The sequence below is a fragment of the Muscardinus avellanarius genome (assembly GCF_963383645.1).
Source record: "Muscardinus avellanarius genome assembly, chromosome: 1".
NCBI lineage: Eukaryota > Metazoa > Chordata > Mammalia > Rodentia > Gliridae > Muscardinus > Muscardinus avellanarius.
In genome coordinates this window covers 167,723,205-167,740,951 of record NC_137786.1, presented here as the reverse complement: position 1 = coordinate 167,740,951, position 17,747 = coordinate 167,723,205, and the positions used below count along the sequence as shown (strand labels likewise).

At 37.7% G+C, this 17,747-nt stretch overlaps 1 protein-coding gene across 20 annotated transcripts in view; it reads right to left on the bottom strand.

Moving 5' to 3' along the window:
* DLG2 (discs large MAGUK scaffold protein 2) overlaps positions 1–17,747 on the bottom strand; it is a gene marked incomplete at both ends in the record, with an annotated part of 2,113,672 nt that overhangs the window by 404,807 nt on the left and 1,691,118 nt on the right. For all 20 annotated transcript variants that reach the window (XM_080704556.1, XM_080704554.1, XM_080704555.1 and 17 more), the window contains one exon: positions 2,499–2,655. In XM_080704556.1, coding sequence (XP_080560682.1) covers positions 2,499–2,655 — 157 coding nt within the window. The remainder of the gene's footprint in view (positions 1–2,498; positions 2,656–17,747) is intronic.

Sequence of the window (17,747 nt, the reverse complement as noted above, 5' to 3'; positions counted from 1 at the left end):
AATAAGCATTTATTTCAGAGTCTGCTATATGCCAGGCCCTGTGCTAAATGCTGAGGATACAAAAGCATGTAAGATCAAGAATTTTCTTTCAGGAAGCTTATCACCTACTGGAGAAAGATAAGTATGTAAACATGTATGGACAATAGGTTTAGTAGCTGCCAGTTAATAGCTTATGCAAAGCAAGCATCGAAGGAGCAGTTCAGCTCTTGGTTGGCAGACAAGGTCCTGGCATGGGGCCTTATTTCCCCCGTACTCAACATCTTCCAGAGAACTGCAAGCTGATGAGTGGACCAGAAGTGTGTCTCATGTGGAACCACAGAAACACACAAGAAAAGATATTCATGCAGATCACAAGGCTATCCATGCAGATGCTGAACACTGTACTGAGGTCTGTATATCAAAATGTGTGTGTGTGTGTGTGTGTGTGTGTGCGTGTGTGTTTGTGTGTGTGTGTGTGTGTGTGTGCAGAAGGGAGAAGGGTAGAAAGAAAGGGAGGGAGAGGGAGAGAAAGAGGATGAGTGGGGGAGGAATTGAAGAGGGAGAGATTTGTCCATTTATTTAAGGAGTTAGAATAATAGCTAACAACTTTAAGGTCACTTGGAAAATTCTATCTATAAATCATAGCTGTAAAATAAAAGCAAGTTTTTCTAAGTACACAAGTGAAAACCAAAAACTATGTGCTTCATTGAATGGTGAACCATAATCTCAGTCATAAAAAATAAGAGTCTTATGTAATTGTCCATTATTATTTGCATAATAACTAAACTTGTAATATGGGCATAAAAATTCACAGCAGACTTAACTACCTATCACAGCAGGGAGGCAGCTTGATGTAGTGGAAAGAAACAGTCAGTAAATATTTGGATAAATGAAAGGAAATGGAATAAAACAAGAGGAAATGAAAGAAAAAAAAAAAAAAAGGAAGAGCCTGGAGAGGAGGGGGAAGGCATGTGTGTGTGATGAGGCATTAGAACTGAACTTTTGAATTCCAGCTCTGACTCTAATTAATAAACCTTTACATTTTTATTTTTATTTTATTTTATTTTTGGTGGTACTGGGGTTCCTGGAAGCCCTTCTACCTCCAGGCTACACTCCCAGACCTATTTTTAAAATATTTTTATTTGGAAACAGGGTCTCTTAAGCCAGCGCGCGCGGCTGGCTTCAAACCTGCATGATCCTCCTGTCTCCGCCTCCCAAGTGCGGGGATTACAAGCGTGTGCCACCACGCCCGGCTTACATTTTTATTTTTATATTTTGATTAATGTATATTAAATGTAAATATTAATTATTCAGGTAAACTTTGACCAGTTAGTCTATCTAAGCCTCATTCTCTTCACTTGAACATGGGTCAATATTTTTCAAGATGACTGTGAAACCAAAAATTACTTTTATAGTTGCACAAGATATACAAGATTAAATCTACTGTACAGCACAACGTCTATAGTTATCAATACTATATTGTATACTTAAAATTATATCAAAGGGTTAGATGTTCTGAACAATCTTATCATATACACACATACAAAATAATAAACAGGGCTGGGAAAAACGTTTGGAAGTGATGGATATGTTTAAGGCATAGATGGCGATACTGCTTTCACATGTATATACTGATGTCCAAACTCATTCACTTGTATATATTGAATATGAACAACCTTTTGTCTATCAGTCATACCTTAGTAAAGTAGTATTAAACAGTATTTTAATAAAATGTGTGGTAAATATTAGAAGCTTAATACATTATTTTTATCAAATGCTTGGTAAATAGGAGCTTAACACATGGTATTGAACAATATTTCTATAAAATGCTTGGTAAATAACAGGAGCTTAACATCATCGTTAGAAATTCTTGAGTTACATAAATGGTGCTGTTTCTGCCACTTGTCACAATCAGCACACAGTGTATGGCATTAGATTATGCATTTTCTCACATCGTTATATGTGTCCAACTATATACATTTTAAAGATTTTAAGAGTATGGTCACAAGTTTGGGGAAAATAAATGTTTCTTTTTTGTGTGTGTGCGGTACTGGGGATGGAACCCAGGGACTTTCTACCTCCAGGCTGCATATTCAGACCTATTTTATATTTTATTTGGAAACAGAGTCTAAGTTGCTGAGAGTCTCACTAAGTAGCTGAGGCTGGCTTCAAACCTGTGCGATCCTCTTGTCTCAGCCTCCCAAGTACTGGGATTACAACTGTGCACCACCACCCCTATTTTCTATTTTTATAAAATAAGTATCATCGCATTTTAAAAAGGTGCACTCCTCAATGTTCTACTGGATGCAATATGTCTCAGGAATTCTTAAGGAAAGGATTCAGCCTTTTACTTCTATTGAATGGAAGTATAACGAGGATCAAGCACCTGAGCATGATTTAAACAGCAATGGCTGTACCTGAAGCCATACACTGCTTGTTCACTTTTCTTTTGGAATTAAAGTGGCTTTTTTCATGGATGTCAGGCATAAAGGGAATTAAGGTTAAAGAGAAATACTCACCGACAGGATCTGGTCTCCTCTCTGGAGCTCCCCACTCAGGTCTGCTGGTCCACCAGCCAGGATGAAGGATACAAAAATGCCTTCTCCATCTTCCCCGCCTACGATGTTGAAGCCCAAGCCCGTGGAGCCTTTGTGCAGGACAACCTTGCGGGGTTCCCTGTAGAAACAAATGAGGAACACATCTCACGGGGTGACCCACTCGCGATTTTGGCTTCTTTTAATCTCATCTGAAGTATACATACCAGCTATTTACTACTTATGACAATTGCTTCCCAAACCAAGACACATTTGCACACCAAGAAAAAGGCTAGCTAAGTGTGGTGATGCACGTCTATAATCCTACTACTTGGGAGGATAAGTCAGGTGGATCTCAGGTTCGAGGCCAGCCTCAATCACTTAGCAACTTAGACCTTGTTTCAAAATGAAAAAGGGCTGGAGGTATATCTCAGAGGTAGAATGCTCCTAGGTTTAATTCCCAGTTTTAAAAAAAGAATAAAAGAAATGAAATGAAAGAAAAAGGCTAACAAGACAGATGTTTCCAGTTTCTCACAGTAACAACCACACCAACATACCACACAAAACCATACCTTACTTTGAAAACAGTTTTTAAAACTAGCCTCCCTTCCTTATCTGTCCTTGTAACATACATGAGTTACAAAATTGTGATATATATACACAATGGAATTTTACTCAGTCATAAAGAGAAACGAAACTGTCATTTGCAGAAAATGGATGTGACTAGAGACTGTTATGCTAAGTGAGATTATCTAGCCTCAGAATTGGAAGGGTTACAGGTTTTATCTCTTATGTTGAAGCTAGAGAGAAACTCAGAAACCAAAAAAAAAAAAAAAAATACTTCATATAAATAGGATATAGCAGTGGAATAGTGGAAGGGGATCTGGAGGAGGGAGGTGGGGAAGAGAAAGGAGAGATATGATGAAGAAAACAGTTCAAACAATTCTATGTACATACCAATTTTAATATGATCTGTCAGGAGGAGGAGGGAGTGGGCGCACCTGTATGTTTATATCACATTAAACCTCAATATGATGTATGATTACAATGTGCCCACAAAAGTTTATTAATATATCTGTTATTGCATTGAGCACCACAAAAATTTAATTGAATGGATGTATCCAAAAGGAGGGAGAGACTTTGAAGATAAAAAGAATAGACTGAATGAACCAGCTCATGAAAAATCTTTTATGTCAGCTTGTGGGTTTATTTTTTGATTATTTATTAAAATAGTCTGGAGGCAGTGGGGACTGATCAAGAGATACTGAAGTATTAAGCATATTTAAATAAGCCGGGTGTGGTGGCACACACTTGTAATCCCCGCGCTTGGAAGGCAGAGACAGGTGGATCACGCAGGTTTGAAGTCAGCCTCGCTGGCTTAAGAGACCCTGTTTCCAAATAAAAATATATATATAAAAAATAGGTCTGAGTGTAGCCGATGGGAGTGTAGCCCGGAGATAGAAGGGCTTCCAGGAACCCCAGTACCACCAAAAAAAAAAAAAAAAGAGTATTTAAATATATTTTATGGAGATGGATGAAGCTATGTGCAGGGTTGATTGAGAAGGAAGTACAGATATTATGGGAGACAGAAAAACCCCTAGAAAGCTGCCCAAGTGATCCAGGGGTGAGGAAGTGACAGCTTCAACAAAGAAGGGCAGCAGTGAGGACGAAAAGGCAGCACCAAGGAAGAAACACGAAGGGAGGCACAGCATGTAGACACTGGCAGTCATGGGGAAAGGGAGAGCCAGCTTCTACGTCACTGCAGCAGCAGAATAGGGGATGCAGGGTCATCAAAAGAAAGGGTGTGATTTAGACATCCTCAGGTCTAGCTAGTGGTCCATAGCCTGTGGAGATGTGCTGAGGAAGTTAGAGACAAAGGATAGGAAACTGGGTCCTCAGAGAGGCCCGCAAGGGCAGATTTGAAGATCATCATCAAAAAAGTAAGAGATCAACTCTTGAGCCAACAGTTCTCCGAGTTTGGGTAGAACTCAGAAAAATGATGGGATTATAGAATTATAAGAGATTTTAAAATACACATAGTTGAGTTTTCTATATAAGTAAATTTTTTTTGTATGTGTATAGTACTGGGGATCAAACCCAGGGGTACTCTATATCCAAGCTATACCCTCACCCCCTTTTTGATTTTTTGTTTTGAAACAGGGTCTCCCTAAATTGATAAATGTCTCACTTCATTATTGAGGCTGTCCTCAAACCTGCAATCCTGCTGTCTCAGCCTCCCAAGCATTGAGATTATAGGCATGTGTTACTACGTCCATCAAATATAAGTAGTTTTTAAAATATGTGTTCTGTAAACCTTAGGTTTGATCAAAGTGCCTTTTGTATCACCTGCCCCCTTTCTCAAATGTTTCAGTTCCAGTTACTCAAGTTGCTATTCTATTTCCTGCTCTCAGTGATGTAAGAATGATAAAGAGCCATCCAATCTATTTTTATACTGATGATACACAGAGGTTTTTTTTGCTGCCACATTTTCATGCATAAAGTGATGTATTAGATCTATATAACCTTATTATGAGGAAGAGTATAAAATTCACCTCACAGCTTGAACTGTGGTATGTGACAGGGTGATGCATTAAGTCAGAGGTAAATTGACATAGACTTAATTCATTTTATTTTAATAATACTTTATAAGCAACTACTGTGTCAGGAGCTGTTCCAGGTGCTCCAAATGTTTGTAAACTAAACAAATATTTCTGTCTTTGTGACCTGACCTTCTAATGAGGGTACACCATTAATAAGCAACAGATGCAAAATATGTCTATTATACAGTATATTGGAAGGCAATACGTATTTTGGAGAAAAAGAGAATGTAGAGGGATAAGTCTAGAAGGGATGGGCACCTGAGAAGGTGATATTAGAGAAAGGACTGAGGAGGTAAGGAAGGAGTCATGTAGATATCTAATGACAGAGCACTTTACCCAGAGGGAACAGTCAATACAGAGACTGTAGTGTGTATGGTGCCCTTTGTTGTCAAGGAAGAACTAGGTGGCCATTGTGGCTGAGTGAGGGAGGGAAAAAAGAACAGTAAAAGCCGACAAAGTCAGGGTATAAATTTCCTATTGACAGATTACTACAAATTAATCAGCTTAAAGTCACATTTATTATTATGCTACAGTTTTGGAGGTCATAAGTCTGGGTGGCTTGACTGGACTATCTGCCTCATAGCTCATGAGATGGAAGTCATGAGTTTTATTAGGAAGTTCTTGAAAAAATATGCTTCCAAGTTTGCTCAGTTTATTATGGTTGTAGGACTGTATTAGCATGTCCCAGATAAATAGAACTAATATCACACACACACACACACACACACACACACACACACACACACACATATATATGAATATGAATTTGGCCATTATAATTATGGAGGATGAGGAATCCTAGGGTTTGCAAACTTAAGACCCAGGAGAGCCAGTGGTGTAGCTACAGTTGGACCCTGTGCCTAAAGGCAGGAAAGACTGATGTCCTAGCTCAAAGACAGCCCAGAAGAGAATTCTCTCTCAATCCTTTTTTTCTATTTAGTCTCAATGAATTGAGCAGGCTTGTTCACACTGGGGAGGGCCAGGCCATCTGCTTCAGAATATTGATTCCAATATTAATCTCATCTCATAAACTCACCAGAAAAGTGTTTAAGTATTTGGAAATCCAAGGCTCAGTCAGCTTGATAAATAAAAGTAAAAGGACTCATCACAGGCCATTTTCTTGTTGGTTCTCAGGTAGAGGTCAGTGTTAGCTTCTGGAGGCCACTGACTTTCTTTACATCTTAGGTCCCTTTGTTATCAAACCAGTAAAGAGCGCATTGAGTTATTTTCCTTCTTGGAATCTCTCTGATATCAACTCTCTGCTTTTCAAGTGATTAGGCTTGTCCCAACTAAATGATTTCCCTATTATATTATCAACTAACTAGTAACTTTAATTACATTTGCAAAATCCTTTTTTTTTTTCTAGTGTAAGGTAACTTAACTGTGGGAGTAACAATAAGAAATAGATACTTGAGGTCTAATTGTAGTCCCAAGGTCTACTTGGGAGTAACAATAAGAAATAGATACAGAGTTTTGCCTACCAGTCAGAAAGGCAATGTAGGGCCCTGTAGTCCATTTAAAAAACTTTCACTTGCACTCTGAATGAAATGAGGAGCCTCAGAAAATAATGACTTGGTTTATGTTTTTAAATTATTACCTTGGAGACTCTGGGAACAAAAACCTCTAGAGAGAATTTTACTCAGCCATACAGAAGAACAAAATCATGTCATTTACAGAAAAATAGAACTAGAGAATGTTATGTATGCTAAATGAGATCAACCCAGGGTCATGTGCTTTCTCTCACATATGGAAGATAGAAACTGGGAAACACAAGAGACTTTAGATAAACAAGGAGAGAGACCAGCAGAATAATAGGATGAGGTTTAGGGAGGAAGCAGGGAGGCGAAGGGGAGACTTGATAAAGAAAACAGCTCAAACTAATGTCCTATGCACATTTGCGAAGCTACCAATACCAATTTCAATACCATGAACAGGGAGGAGGAAAGAGCGAGGTGGAATATGAAGGGAAATGAACTGAGTGCTGTGTGTATGTATGTATGTTTCTATCAATATAAACCTCAATACGATATATGGTTACAATATACCAATAACAGTATATTAAAAAACATGGTTTTCCATAGTTCTTGTCCCAATGGGAACAATGTGATTATTAGCATCTTCTGGCATCATGAGCAATTAAATTCAATTGGAAAATAAAAATAGCATTATAGCACATGAGTTTGGTCACCCCCGGAAACACTGACAAAAATTTTCTTTGAAGTCAGGCATGAAGAGTCAGATAGTCTCCTTGACCCCTCTTTTCTTCATTTTTCTGAAAGTGCCCCTGTGTTCATATGAGCAGTGTCTGTAGGGACAGGTGACAGTGGTAGGAGATCACAGAGACTTTTTAGCACCATAGGAAGACCTGTGTTGTTCCTATAATTGTAAAGGGGGGCAGAACAAAGGTGGTTGGTTGGAGGTCAATTACAGAGAACTTCGAAGGTGCTGTTTGGTTGTGAATCCATGTCTTACGCCTTAATTATGTAGCTCTTCAGAATAATAGCACAAAACATATCTCTTATTCAAATAATTTGGTCAATTTTTCAAATAATCAATAAGTAAAAGGGATAAAACTGGGGAAACTATAAGGATTGGAATTAGGTAGATATACATTTGGATCACCGTTTTATCCTCTAACAGATGGATAATATAGGAATTATTTGTATTCTTGTATTTTATCACTATATATAAATATCTATTTTATGATGTTGTAGAGATTAATTTAAACAACTTAATAAGTACTAGGATCATAAAGCAAGTATTCTGTAAATGTTTACTCATTTCTTTTCCTTCTAAGAGGTATGATCTCTGAAGAACAAGTAGGCACACACTAAATAATAAACCAACAATGTGGTCTACAAACTCAATTCAATCCCTATGAACACACCAATGTCACTCTTCACAGAACTAGTAAAAACAGTCTTAAAATTCATAGGGAAGAACAAAATACTCAGAATAGAAAAAAAAATCTGAGTAATAACCACATCAAAATATCTGATTTCATTTTTTGTTGCAGAGCTGTAGTAATAAAAATAGGGTGGTACTGTGCAAAAACAGACACATAGACCAATGGAATTAAATATAAAATACAGTAACAAGTTTTTACATTTATTGTCAGCTGATTTGTGACAAAGGTGCTAAAAACATAAGTTGGAGAAAAGACAGCCTTTTTAACAAATGGCGTTGGGAAAATTGGTTACCCACTTAAAAAAGAATAAAATTAAATCCCAATATCTCTATCTGAACAGATGTCAACTCAAGATAGATCAAAGACCTAAAAATTAGACCAAAGATTCAAAGAAGTTACAATTACTAGAAAAGGGCGTAGGGTCGATTCTCCAACATATAGGCATTGGTAGAAACTTCCTCAATGAGAACTCCAAGCTTAAAAAATAGAAACAAGAATCAATAAGTAGGATAGCATTAAAGAGCTTCTGTACATTAAAAAAAAGAGTCTGAAGAGAAAGCCTACAGAATGGGAGAAGATCTTTGCTAGCTACTCCTCTGATAGAGGACTAATATCGAAAATATACAGAGACCTTAAAAATCTTTTTTTAATTTTTTTGGTGGTACTGGGGTTCCTGGAAGCCCTTCTACCTCTGGGCTACACTACCAGGCCTATTGTTATATTTTTATTTGGAAACAGTGTCTCTTAAGCCAGCACGGCTGACTTCGAACCAGCGTGATCCCCTGTTTCAGCCTCCCAAGCGCGGGGATTCAAGCGTGCACCACCAAGCCAGGTGTTAAAAATCTTAATTAAAGAAACAACCAAATTAAAAAGTGGACAACTGAACTAAATAAAGACTTCTCCAAAGGAGAAATAAAAATGGCAAATAAATATATGGAAAAATGTTCATCATCATTAGAAATACAATTAGATTGGCAATCATCAAGAAAAATAAATAATTGTACACTATACCATTATTTATTATAACAATATACCAATATTTATTAGCAAAACAATAAATACTGGTGAAAATATGAGAAAATAGGAACCCTTATACACTGTTGGTGGGAAGACGAATGAGTACAGCTACTATGGAGATCGTATGGAGGTTCCTCAGAAGACTATGAATAGAACCACCTTATGACTCTTGGGTGCCTTTCCAAAGGAACTGAAGTCAGAATATTATAGTGATAGATGCATGTCCATATTTATAATAGCATAATTTTCAATAATAGTTATACTATGGAAACAGCCTAGGTATCCATAATCAGATGAATGGGTAACAAAACTGTGAATATATGCATATATATATATATATGGAGAGAGAGAGAGAACGAATACACACACACATACACATACATATACAACAGGATTTTACTCAGCCACAAGGAAGAAAAAAACTATCATTTGCAAGAAAAATAGATGGAATGAGAGAACATTATGCTAATTGAGATTAGCAAGTCTCAAAAAGTAAAGAATTAAATGTTTTCCCTTATATGAGAAAGCTAGAGAGAAATTGGAAAACAAAAGGAATTTTAGATAAATAAGGACAGATTCTAGTAGAAAGGGAAGGAAGTAGAAGGTTGGGTATTTCACTGGATTGCACGAACTCAGGGCCAGAGTGGACCATATGCAAGATGTGTTTAGAGAACAGGGACTATCTCGGTGTGAATGGCATGCCGCATCAATTAAGGGAGACTAGAATACTGAGGCAAACTGAGATAAATCCAGATGTCAAGAGAGGAGTTCAGACATTGTACTTGAACAATGTGAAGACTCTGAAGGTTTCTTCTCTCAGGGGGAGACTCCTCTGCGAATATAGTAACTTCTATTTGCAAGACTAAGTATTTACTTCATGTTGTGCTGCTTCTAAGGCTCTGAAGTTTGCTCGCAAGAAGCTTAATTAATCATTCTAGAAGTTTGTAGAGATGCCTGTGCTGCACAGCCAGGGGCTGTGTTGGAGAAAGTAACATAAAGCCTTGGGTTTAACTGCTAGGATACAGACTTTGTAGAACTCTCTTTTAGCCTCTTCTCCAAAGAAAATTTGGAAATTAGTTACACATTTGAAACCACATATAATATCCTCAGTAAAGAGAATCAAATAAGTTTTCTTCCTACAAGTATAAATAAGCTATCAATTTCAATCAGTTTGATTTTAAAATACTTAAAGGTTTTAGTTATTCATGTATCAATATGATAATCTAATAAATATTTTCCATCTTAATTTACTTTTGACTAAATTTATCAAAAAGATAAATAAAGCAGCAAAATCTTGCTCTCACATATGTTCACACTTATAATCACACCTTCTAATCATTTCATCTCTAAAACGAAAAAGATAAGCCGGGCGTGGTGGCGCACGCTTGTAATCCCCGCGCTTGGGAGGCAGAGACAGGAGGATCGCGCAGGTTCGAAGCCAGCCACGCGCGCTGGCTTAGGAGACCCTGTTTCCAAATAAAAATGTAAAAATAGGTCTGGGAGTGTAGCCCGGAGGTAGAAGGGCTTCCAGGAACCCCAGTACCACCAAAAAAAAAAAAAAAAAAAAAAAAAAAAACGAAAAAGATAGATTATTCAATCTTTAAAATTTCATGATAATTTGGCTGAAAACTATTCCATCAAGTTCTCTCTCTCTCTCTCTCTCTCTCTCTCTCTCTCTCTCTCTCTCTCTCTCTCCACACATACACAACACTATCTATGACATATTTGGTTATGCTACTTGGTGGGCTGAGAGCATTGTTAGACATGTGCTTTGAGATCACCTGGCCTGGCAAAGGAGGGGCACAAATTGCTCACCCAAGGGGGAATTGTTTGCACATAGACAAGTTTCCAAGGACCAAATGGGTCCTATAATCAGGGACCCTGACTGATAAATTAAGATCCTGACAGTTTCCTATTTACTCTTTCCTTCCCAGATTCATCTGTGACTACCTTGGTATTATTCCCTGACTCACCCCATGATTTCTTTATTTCCTGTGATTAATAATATCTTATAATGTTTTGGTTATAACCCTCAGTAAAAGCAAGATGCTAGTGGAAGGATGGGAGGAGAAGAGACATCTCTCTCTGCCCTGGCCTCCCCAGCTGCCATGTTGACTTCATTGTCATTCATGTGAGAGGTGACTTCTCATCAATCAATCATCAACTCCATCTGCTACACTGGTGCATGTTGAATTTTTAAAGAATAGTTAATTCTTAAAGGAAGTATTTTAGCAATCTTATTAAATAAAGCCATAACCTTTGCAAAGCTATTATTTTATAGTTGTTTCTTCTGTTCTCCAGCTCGTGTGACTGGTGAAATATTAAAATATTCTTTGAAAATACTGTTAAAGTCAGGGTGTAAAACCAGTAACAGAATTTGGGAAGATAATCCCTGAATATCTTCCTAAATAAAGGCAAACACATTTCATGAAATATTTGTTAAAATGTCTTCTGAACTAGAGATCTATGGTACAATAAAATTCTAGTTAATTGTTAGATGCTCAAATCCTCTGCAATTAATATAGTATAGAGAAAATTTTTTGGATTAACTAAAGACATATTTTGGTTCAAGTTTGGCAAGGTATTCTCCTAATTCTAATTTGGATACATCCCTATTATTGTAGAGAAACACCTTCCTTCTTTCTTTCTTTCTTTCCTTCCTCCCCCCCCCTCTCTCTTTCTCTCTCTCTTTTATTGGTGCATTGTAACTTACATCTTAATGGGGTAGAAGATGGTAGAGGCATACATGCAAATAACACTCATTTAGCTCTTCCTCAAACTGAACCCTCTTCTAGTCTTGACTCCAACATAAAACCCAGGTTGGTCTTGAATGTAGCTTCTCTGGAAGTTGCTATGCCATATAATAAAGCAAGTGGCAGGAAAAGCCAGCAAAATGGTGACAAACATGTTTTCCCCCTTCACTTTTTTTTTGTGTGTGATACTGGAGTTCCTGGAAACCCTTTTACCTCTGGGCTACACTCCCAGACACCTATTTTCTATAGTTATATTTGGAAACAGGGTCTCGAAACTGCGCGATCCTCCTGTCTCCACTTCCCAAGTGCGGGGATTACAAACATGTGCCACCACGCCCGGCAACTCCCCCACCACACACACACACACACACACACACACACACACACACACACACACACTTCTTTTTTTTTCTTTTTTTTCTTTTTTTTCTTTATTTTTTATTGGTGCACTGTATTCATACATCATAGTGGGATACAAACTTTTGTAGACATACATGCACACATCGCCCAGTCAGCCCCCACCCGATCCCCACCCCATTCTCTCCCCATCCCTCCCTCCCATGCTTGGCTTAGTGGTTGACATCTAGTATTATAGCAATTAATCCAAAATTAAAAATGATAATCTCACATAACAGTTTCATTTGTCTGATACCAAGCTTTTGATGACTTAAAGATAACATTTCAATATTTCTTTTTGCTTTCTTTCTTACCAGAGAATATTTTTTTTCTATTTTTTTTAGGTGAAACTATCATATATTTATATATTTATTTTTCAGAAAAAAAATCTATCCTAATATGGAATATGGACTCTAGATACCCAAAACGATCTTGAAAAAGAACAAAGCTAGAAGATATATATTTTCTGATTTCAAACCATATAAAGCTACAATAATTGAAACAGTGTAGTACTGTTCTAAAGGCAGATATATAAAACATTGGAGTTAAATACAAGCCTAGAGCTAAATTCTTCCCTATATTGTCAAGTTATTTTTGACAAGGTTTCCTCGAACATTTGGTGGTGGAAATAATAATCTTTTAACTAAATATTGTTGAAAAATAATGCTTACATGGAAAAGAATAAAATTGGACCCTTACCTAATCCCATATACAAGTATTTACTCAAAATAGATAAAAGACCTAAATATAAATCTTAAGACTATAAACTTTTAGGAGAAAATCTGGGTCATAAAACCTCACAACAATGAAATTGGCAGTGATTTCTTGGATATGATTTCAATGGCACAGGCAACAGAAGAGTATACAAACTCCCTAAAAATAAAAAAAAATATTGTATATCCAAAGACAATGTAAACAGAGTTAAAAATTACTGATAGAATGGGATAAAATATTTCCAAATGCTATATCTGAAGGTATATTAATATTCCAACTAGAAATCCTAAAAATTAACAACAATAAAGGCAAACAATACAATTTAGAGATAGGTAGAAGACTAACATAAATAATGAATCTCCACAGATAACCAATCTAGTTGTCTGTTGGATGGAAAATCTTGTTTCTCTGGTTCTGGTGTGTGTTACCTATTTCTTCTTTGTAGTTAATCTCTTTGAGTATTTTCTCTAGCTCTGGTTTTGAAGACATAAATTCCTTCGGTTTCTGTTTGTCATGGAAGCTTCTTATTTCTCCATCTAATTTGATAGAAAGTTTTGCTGGGTAGGAAATTTTTGGCTGGAAATTGTTTTCTTTCAGAGTTTGGAATATGTTACTCCAAGCCCTTCTGGCTCTCATGACTTGGTTTGGGAAGTCTGGAGTGATTCTAATTGGTTTGCCTCTGAATGTCACTTGGCCCTTTGTTTTTGTTGCCTTTAAGATTCTCTGCTTGGCTTCCACATTGGACATTTTGACAATTATGTGGCGTGGGGATCCTCTTCTCCGATCCTGTCTAAAGGGAGTTCTATAAGTTTCCTGGACCTGTGTATCAACCTCTTGCTCTATGTTTGGAAAATTTTCTGCTATTACTTTCTTGAAGAGATTGTTGATCTCTTTGGTTTCACTTTCTTTTCCCTCCTCTATTCCAATTATTCTTAGGTTAGCTCTCTTAAAATGGGCCCATATTTCTTCAATGTCAGATTCCTGCTGTCGGATATTTTTTTCTAGATTAGAAACTATGCGTTCATTTTTGGAATGATCATCTTCTAAGAGCGAGATTCTGTTCTCCATGTGGTCTAATCGGTTGTTCGTGCTTTGAATTGAGGCCTTTACTTCATTAATTGCATCCTTTATCTCTTTTTGGCTCTCTCTGAATTCTTTTCGAAGCACCTCTATTATTTCTAAAGTTATTTTCCTGATTTGATCTTCTAGAAATCTCTGATTTTCTGTTTTATCGGGTTCTGATGTTGTGGGGTTGTGGGCATTCATTGCTCCAGTATTATTCCTTTTTCCCATGATTTCGGAAGTTTGTGCCTTCTCTGGGTTCTTCCCTTGGGTCACTATGACTTCACTTAAGGTGCTCTGGATCTCGAGTCTGTGGTATCTCAGACTCCACTACTCCTTTACTGGGTTGTATCACAGAGTCTCCAACCCAGAGAGTCGATAGAGGCTGCTTTAGACTGTGGGGGGTGCCAGGTTGCACGTTCTCATATGGTGTGATATCTCTGCCACCGCCACTCCCCAACTGGGTCAAGTCCCAGGGAGTACAGTACTGGGATTTCTCCTCTGTGGCCCACAATTTGACTCACTGTTCTAGAGTAAACAGATGTAGCTGTACTGGACTCAGTGAATTCGATGCTGTTGCCTCCGGTGGCAATATGGCGCCACTGTTACGCCCTCGGCCGTGAGGCTGGCATATTTCTTCTTGGTTTTGAGTTCCACTCTGAATCCCTGCGGCGTGTGCTGAGCTCAGCCACTGGGAGCTTTAGATGCTCCCTGCGCAGAGAAATCCTGCCTGGCTGTTCCGCAGTGGCTCACCTCGGCTTGCTGTAGCTGCCCGGTGAATTCGCCGCTGCCGCCGGCAGTAAAGCGCTGCTGCCGTGTCCTCGGGCGTGAGGCCAGTGTATCTCCTCTGTGACTCTGAGCTCTGTTCTCAGTCCGCTTTCTCTCTGGAGCCTGGTGATTTTTTTTTGTTTCTCTGGCGATGGTGTTTTCTGGCTATGAAAGGCGCTGATTTTGTGGTAATTGAGATTGGTTGTTAGCGGGGCTCTTAAGCCCTGCTTTTCTTGGTCGCCATCTTCCTGGAAGTCTACACACACACACTTCTAAGCTACAATTCCATTTGATTAGTCAATCACTACTCAGAATCCATCTTGAAGAGATGAATAGCTATTTTTAGTTTCTCTGTGGCTCTTGACACTCCAAACTTTCCTCTATATACTTCTGTGATGCTGGAAATGTTTAAGTCTTTTGTATTTAATGGTCATATGTGTCTAGTGGCTCTTGTGATGGGAAATACAGTTCTAGAACTTCTTTTCCTTTTGCCGAAGTAATTAGTTCTTTTTTGTTTGTTTGTTTCCCTTCTCTATTCCTTAGTCTTCTTAATGGTATCCTCTTTCCTGCCTGCTGTTCATAAATGTTATCACCAAAACTTGGATCTGTGAGAAAACTTCTCACTCCTTTTCGATAGCACTTGCTTGAAGAGCTCCTTTTTCCCCTTCAGATATTGGCCACTCCCTCTAAACTAGATACCAGTGTATTATTTTCCTAATAGTACCCTACTTGTTTCCTTCATGATACTCATATTACAATAAAGTTTGTCTGTGGCCTGGCATATACTAGGGCCTCAATATTTGTTGAATAGATCAATAAACGAGTGGTGTTATATTAATGGTTAACAAATCCATATAGGCAGCTCAGTCAGTGTTCTTTACTTCCAAATTTTCATTTAGTTGCTCCAAGATGAAATTACCATTTTCCCTGAGTATACATGCTGGATCTTGAACTCAGGGGCACTGTACTTCTGAAATACACTTCTAGCACTTTTTATGTTTTGTTTTGAAACAGGGTTTCCCTAAGTTGCTGAGATTCTCCCGAAATTGCTAAGGCTGGTCTTAAACCTGTGATCTCCCTGTCTCAGGCTCCCAAGTACTAGGATTACAGACATGTACCACCACACCCAGATTAGAATCCCTTTCTAACTTTATCTTGGTGAAGGGTGGTATTGACCAATCACACTATTTAGAAACTTCTGCATTTGCCTTTCTTCTGTTCATCTAATACTTCTGATCACCCAATGAATGCAGTAAGGGTTTCTTCAGAAATGGCTCTCAAATCATGCTACCATTGCGGTCTTACTTCAGTGTTATGATATCTTGCACCTGGATAATTCTCTGGACTCTGCAGACATCCCTAACTAGGCTCCTTCTAAAAGTCCCTCCTCCCTGCATGGTCTCCATGCTTCTGCCAAAGGATTTTTTCTATAAAATGAATACATGATTTCATTCTCCTTCTCTAAAGTTCCATTACTTCTACATTAACCAATGTATCAAATCCTCTTTAGTTTTTTCCTTCTCTCTGCTCTCTATCCAGACTCTGCGAACCAACAATTCTACTCTTTACTTATATAAGTTTGACATTTTTTTATATCCCACATAGAAGTGAGATTCTATGGCATTTGTATCTCTGGGTCTCACTTATTTCACTTAACATCAAAGTAAAAAGTTATAGTTAGAAAGGATAAATAGGTTCTGATGTTCTACGGCATACTAAGGTGACAATAGTTAGCAATGTGTGATTTTTTGTTTAATAAAATTTTTTTATTATAGTCACACATCTTAATGGGATACAAGATGGTAGAGACATACATGCACACATCACCCATTTAGCCCTTACCCAATTCCTGCCCCATTACCTCCTCATCCTTCCTTCTCTAATGCACATGATATACTTTAACATATAAATGCGATAAAATTTAAAAGACCTAAAAGAGAGGATTTAAAAATTTCTCATCACAAAAATTAAAAAAAATTATTATTTTGTGGCACTTGGGATGGAACCCAGGGACATTTTTACCTCCGAGTTATACCCCAGCCTATTTTTTATTCTTTATTTTGAAATAGGGTCTCACAAAGTTGCAGAGGTCCTCATTAAGTAGCTGAGGCTGTTTGCAGACCTGCTATCCTTTTTTTCTCAGCCTCCCAAGTACTGAGATTACAAGAGTGCATCACCATGCCTGGCCACAAATAAATTATTTATAATTGAGGTGATGGGTATGCTAATTGCTTTGATTTGCTCATTCCACAATGTACACATTTTCAAACATCACTAGCAATATACACACTTAGCAATATACACACTTATTATTGTTGATTAAAAAAGAAAATAGAACCAAAAGAACTTTTCTTAATTTATTTTGCCTAGAGTTTTAAGGCAAATTGGCATCTGATGCTGTGCTAGGTGTTGAGCATATGACTATACACACAACTTAGTTTTTCACTTTATGGAGCTTTTATTGTGGGGAGATAGGAAGGTACATAAAATGAATAATAATAATATTAATTTATCTACAACATTTGGGATATGTTTTATATAAGATAGGAGAGGAGCTGGCCTTGGTAACATATGCCTGTAATTCCAGGACTTTAGAGGCTGAAACAGGAAGATTGCAGGTTTGAAACCAGCCTCAGAAACTTAGCAAGACTCTCAGTAATCTAGTGAGATCCTGTTTCAAAACAAAAATTAAAAATGGCTGAAGTATAGCTTGGAGGTAGAACACTACTGGGTTCAGTCCCCAGTACTCCCTCACCTCACACAAAATAGACAGGAGAACACTGACTCGCCATTCTGAGATGGGGAGTGGGAGGATGTTTTATGAATAAGGAAGGGTACAAATGAGAGAATACATGGAGTTTGAAGCAAAGCAGATACTCTACTCTGTCTGGCTGGGCCTGCAGTAGCGACATGGAAACAGAGGCCAAATAAAAAAAAGATGCTCTTGGATAGGATATACAGAGACCAAATTCTCAATTCTCAGAAAGACAGAGTAGCATCTTTATGTATTCTTTCT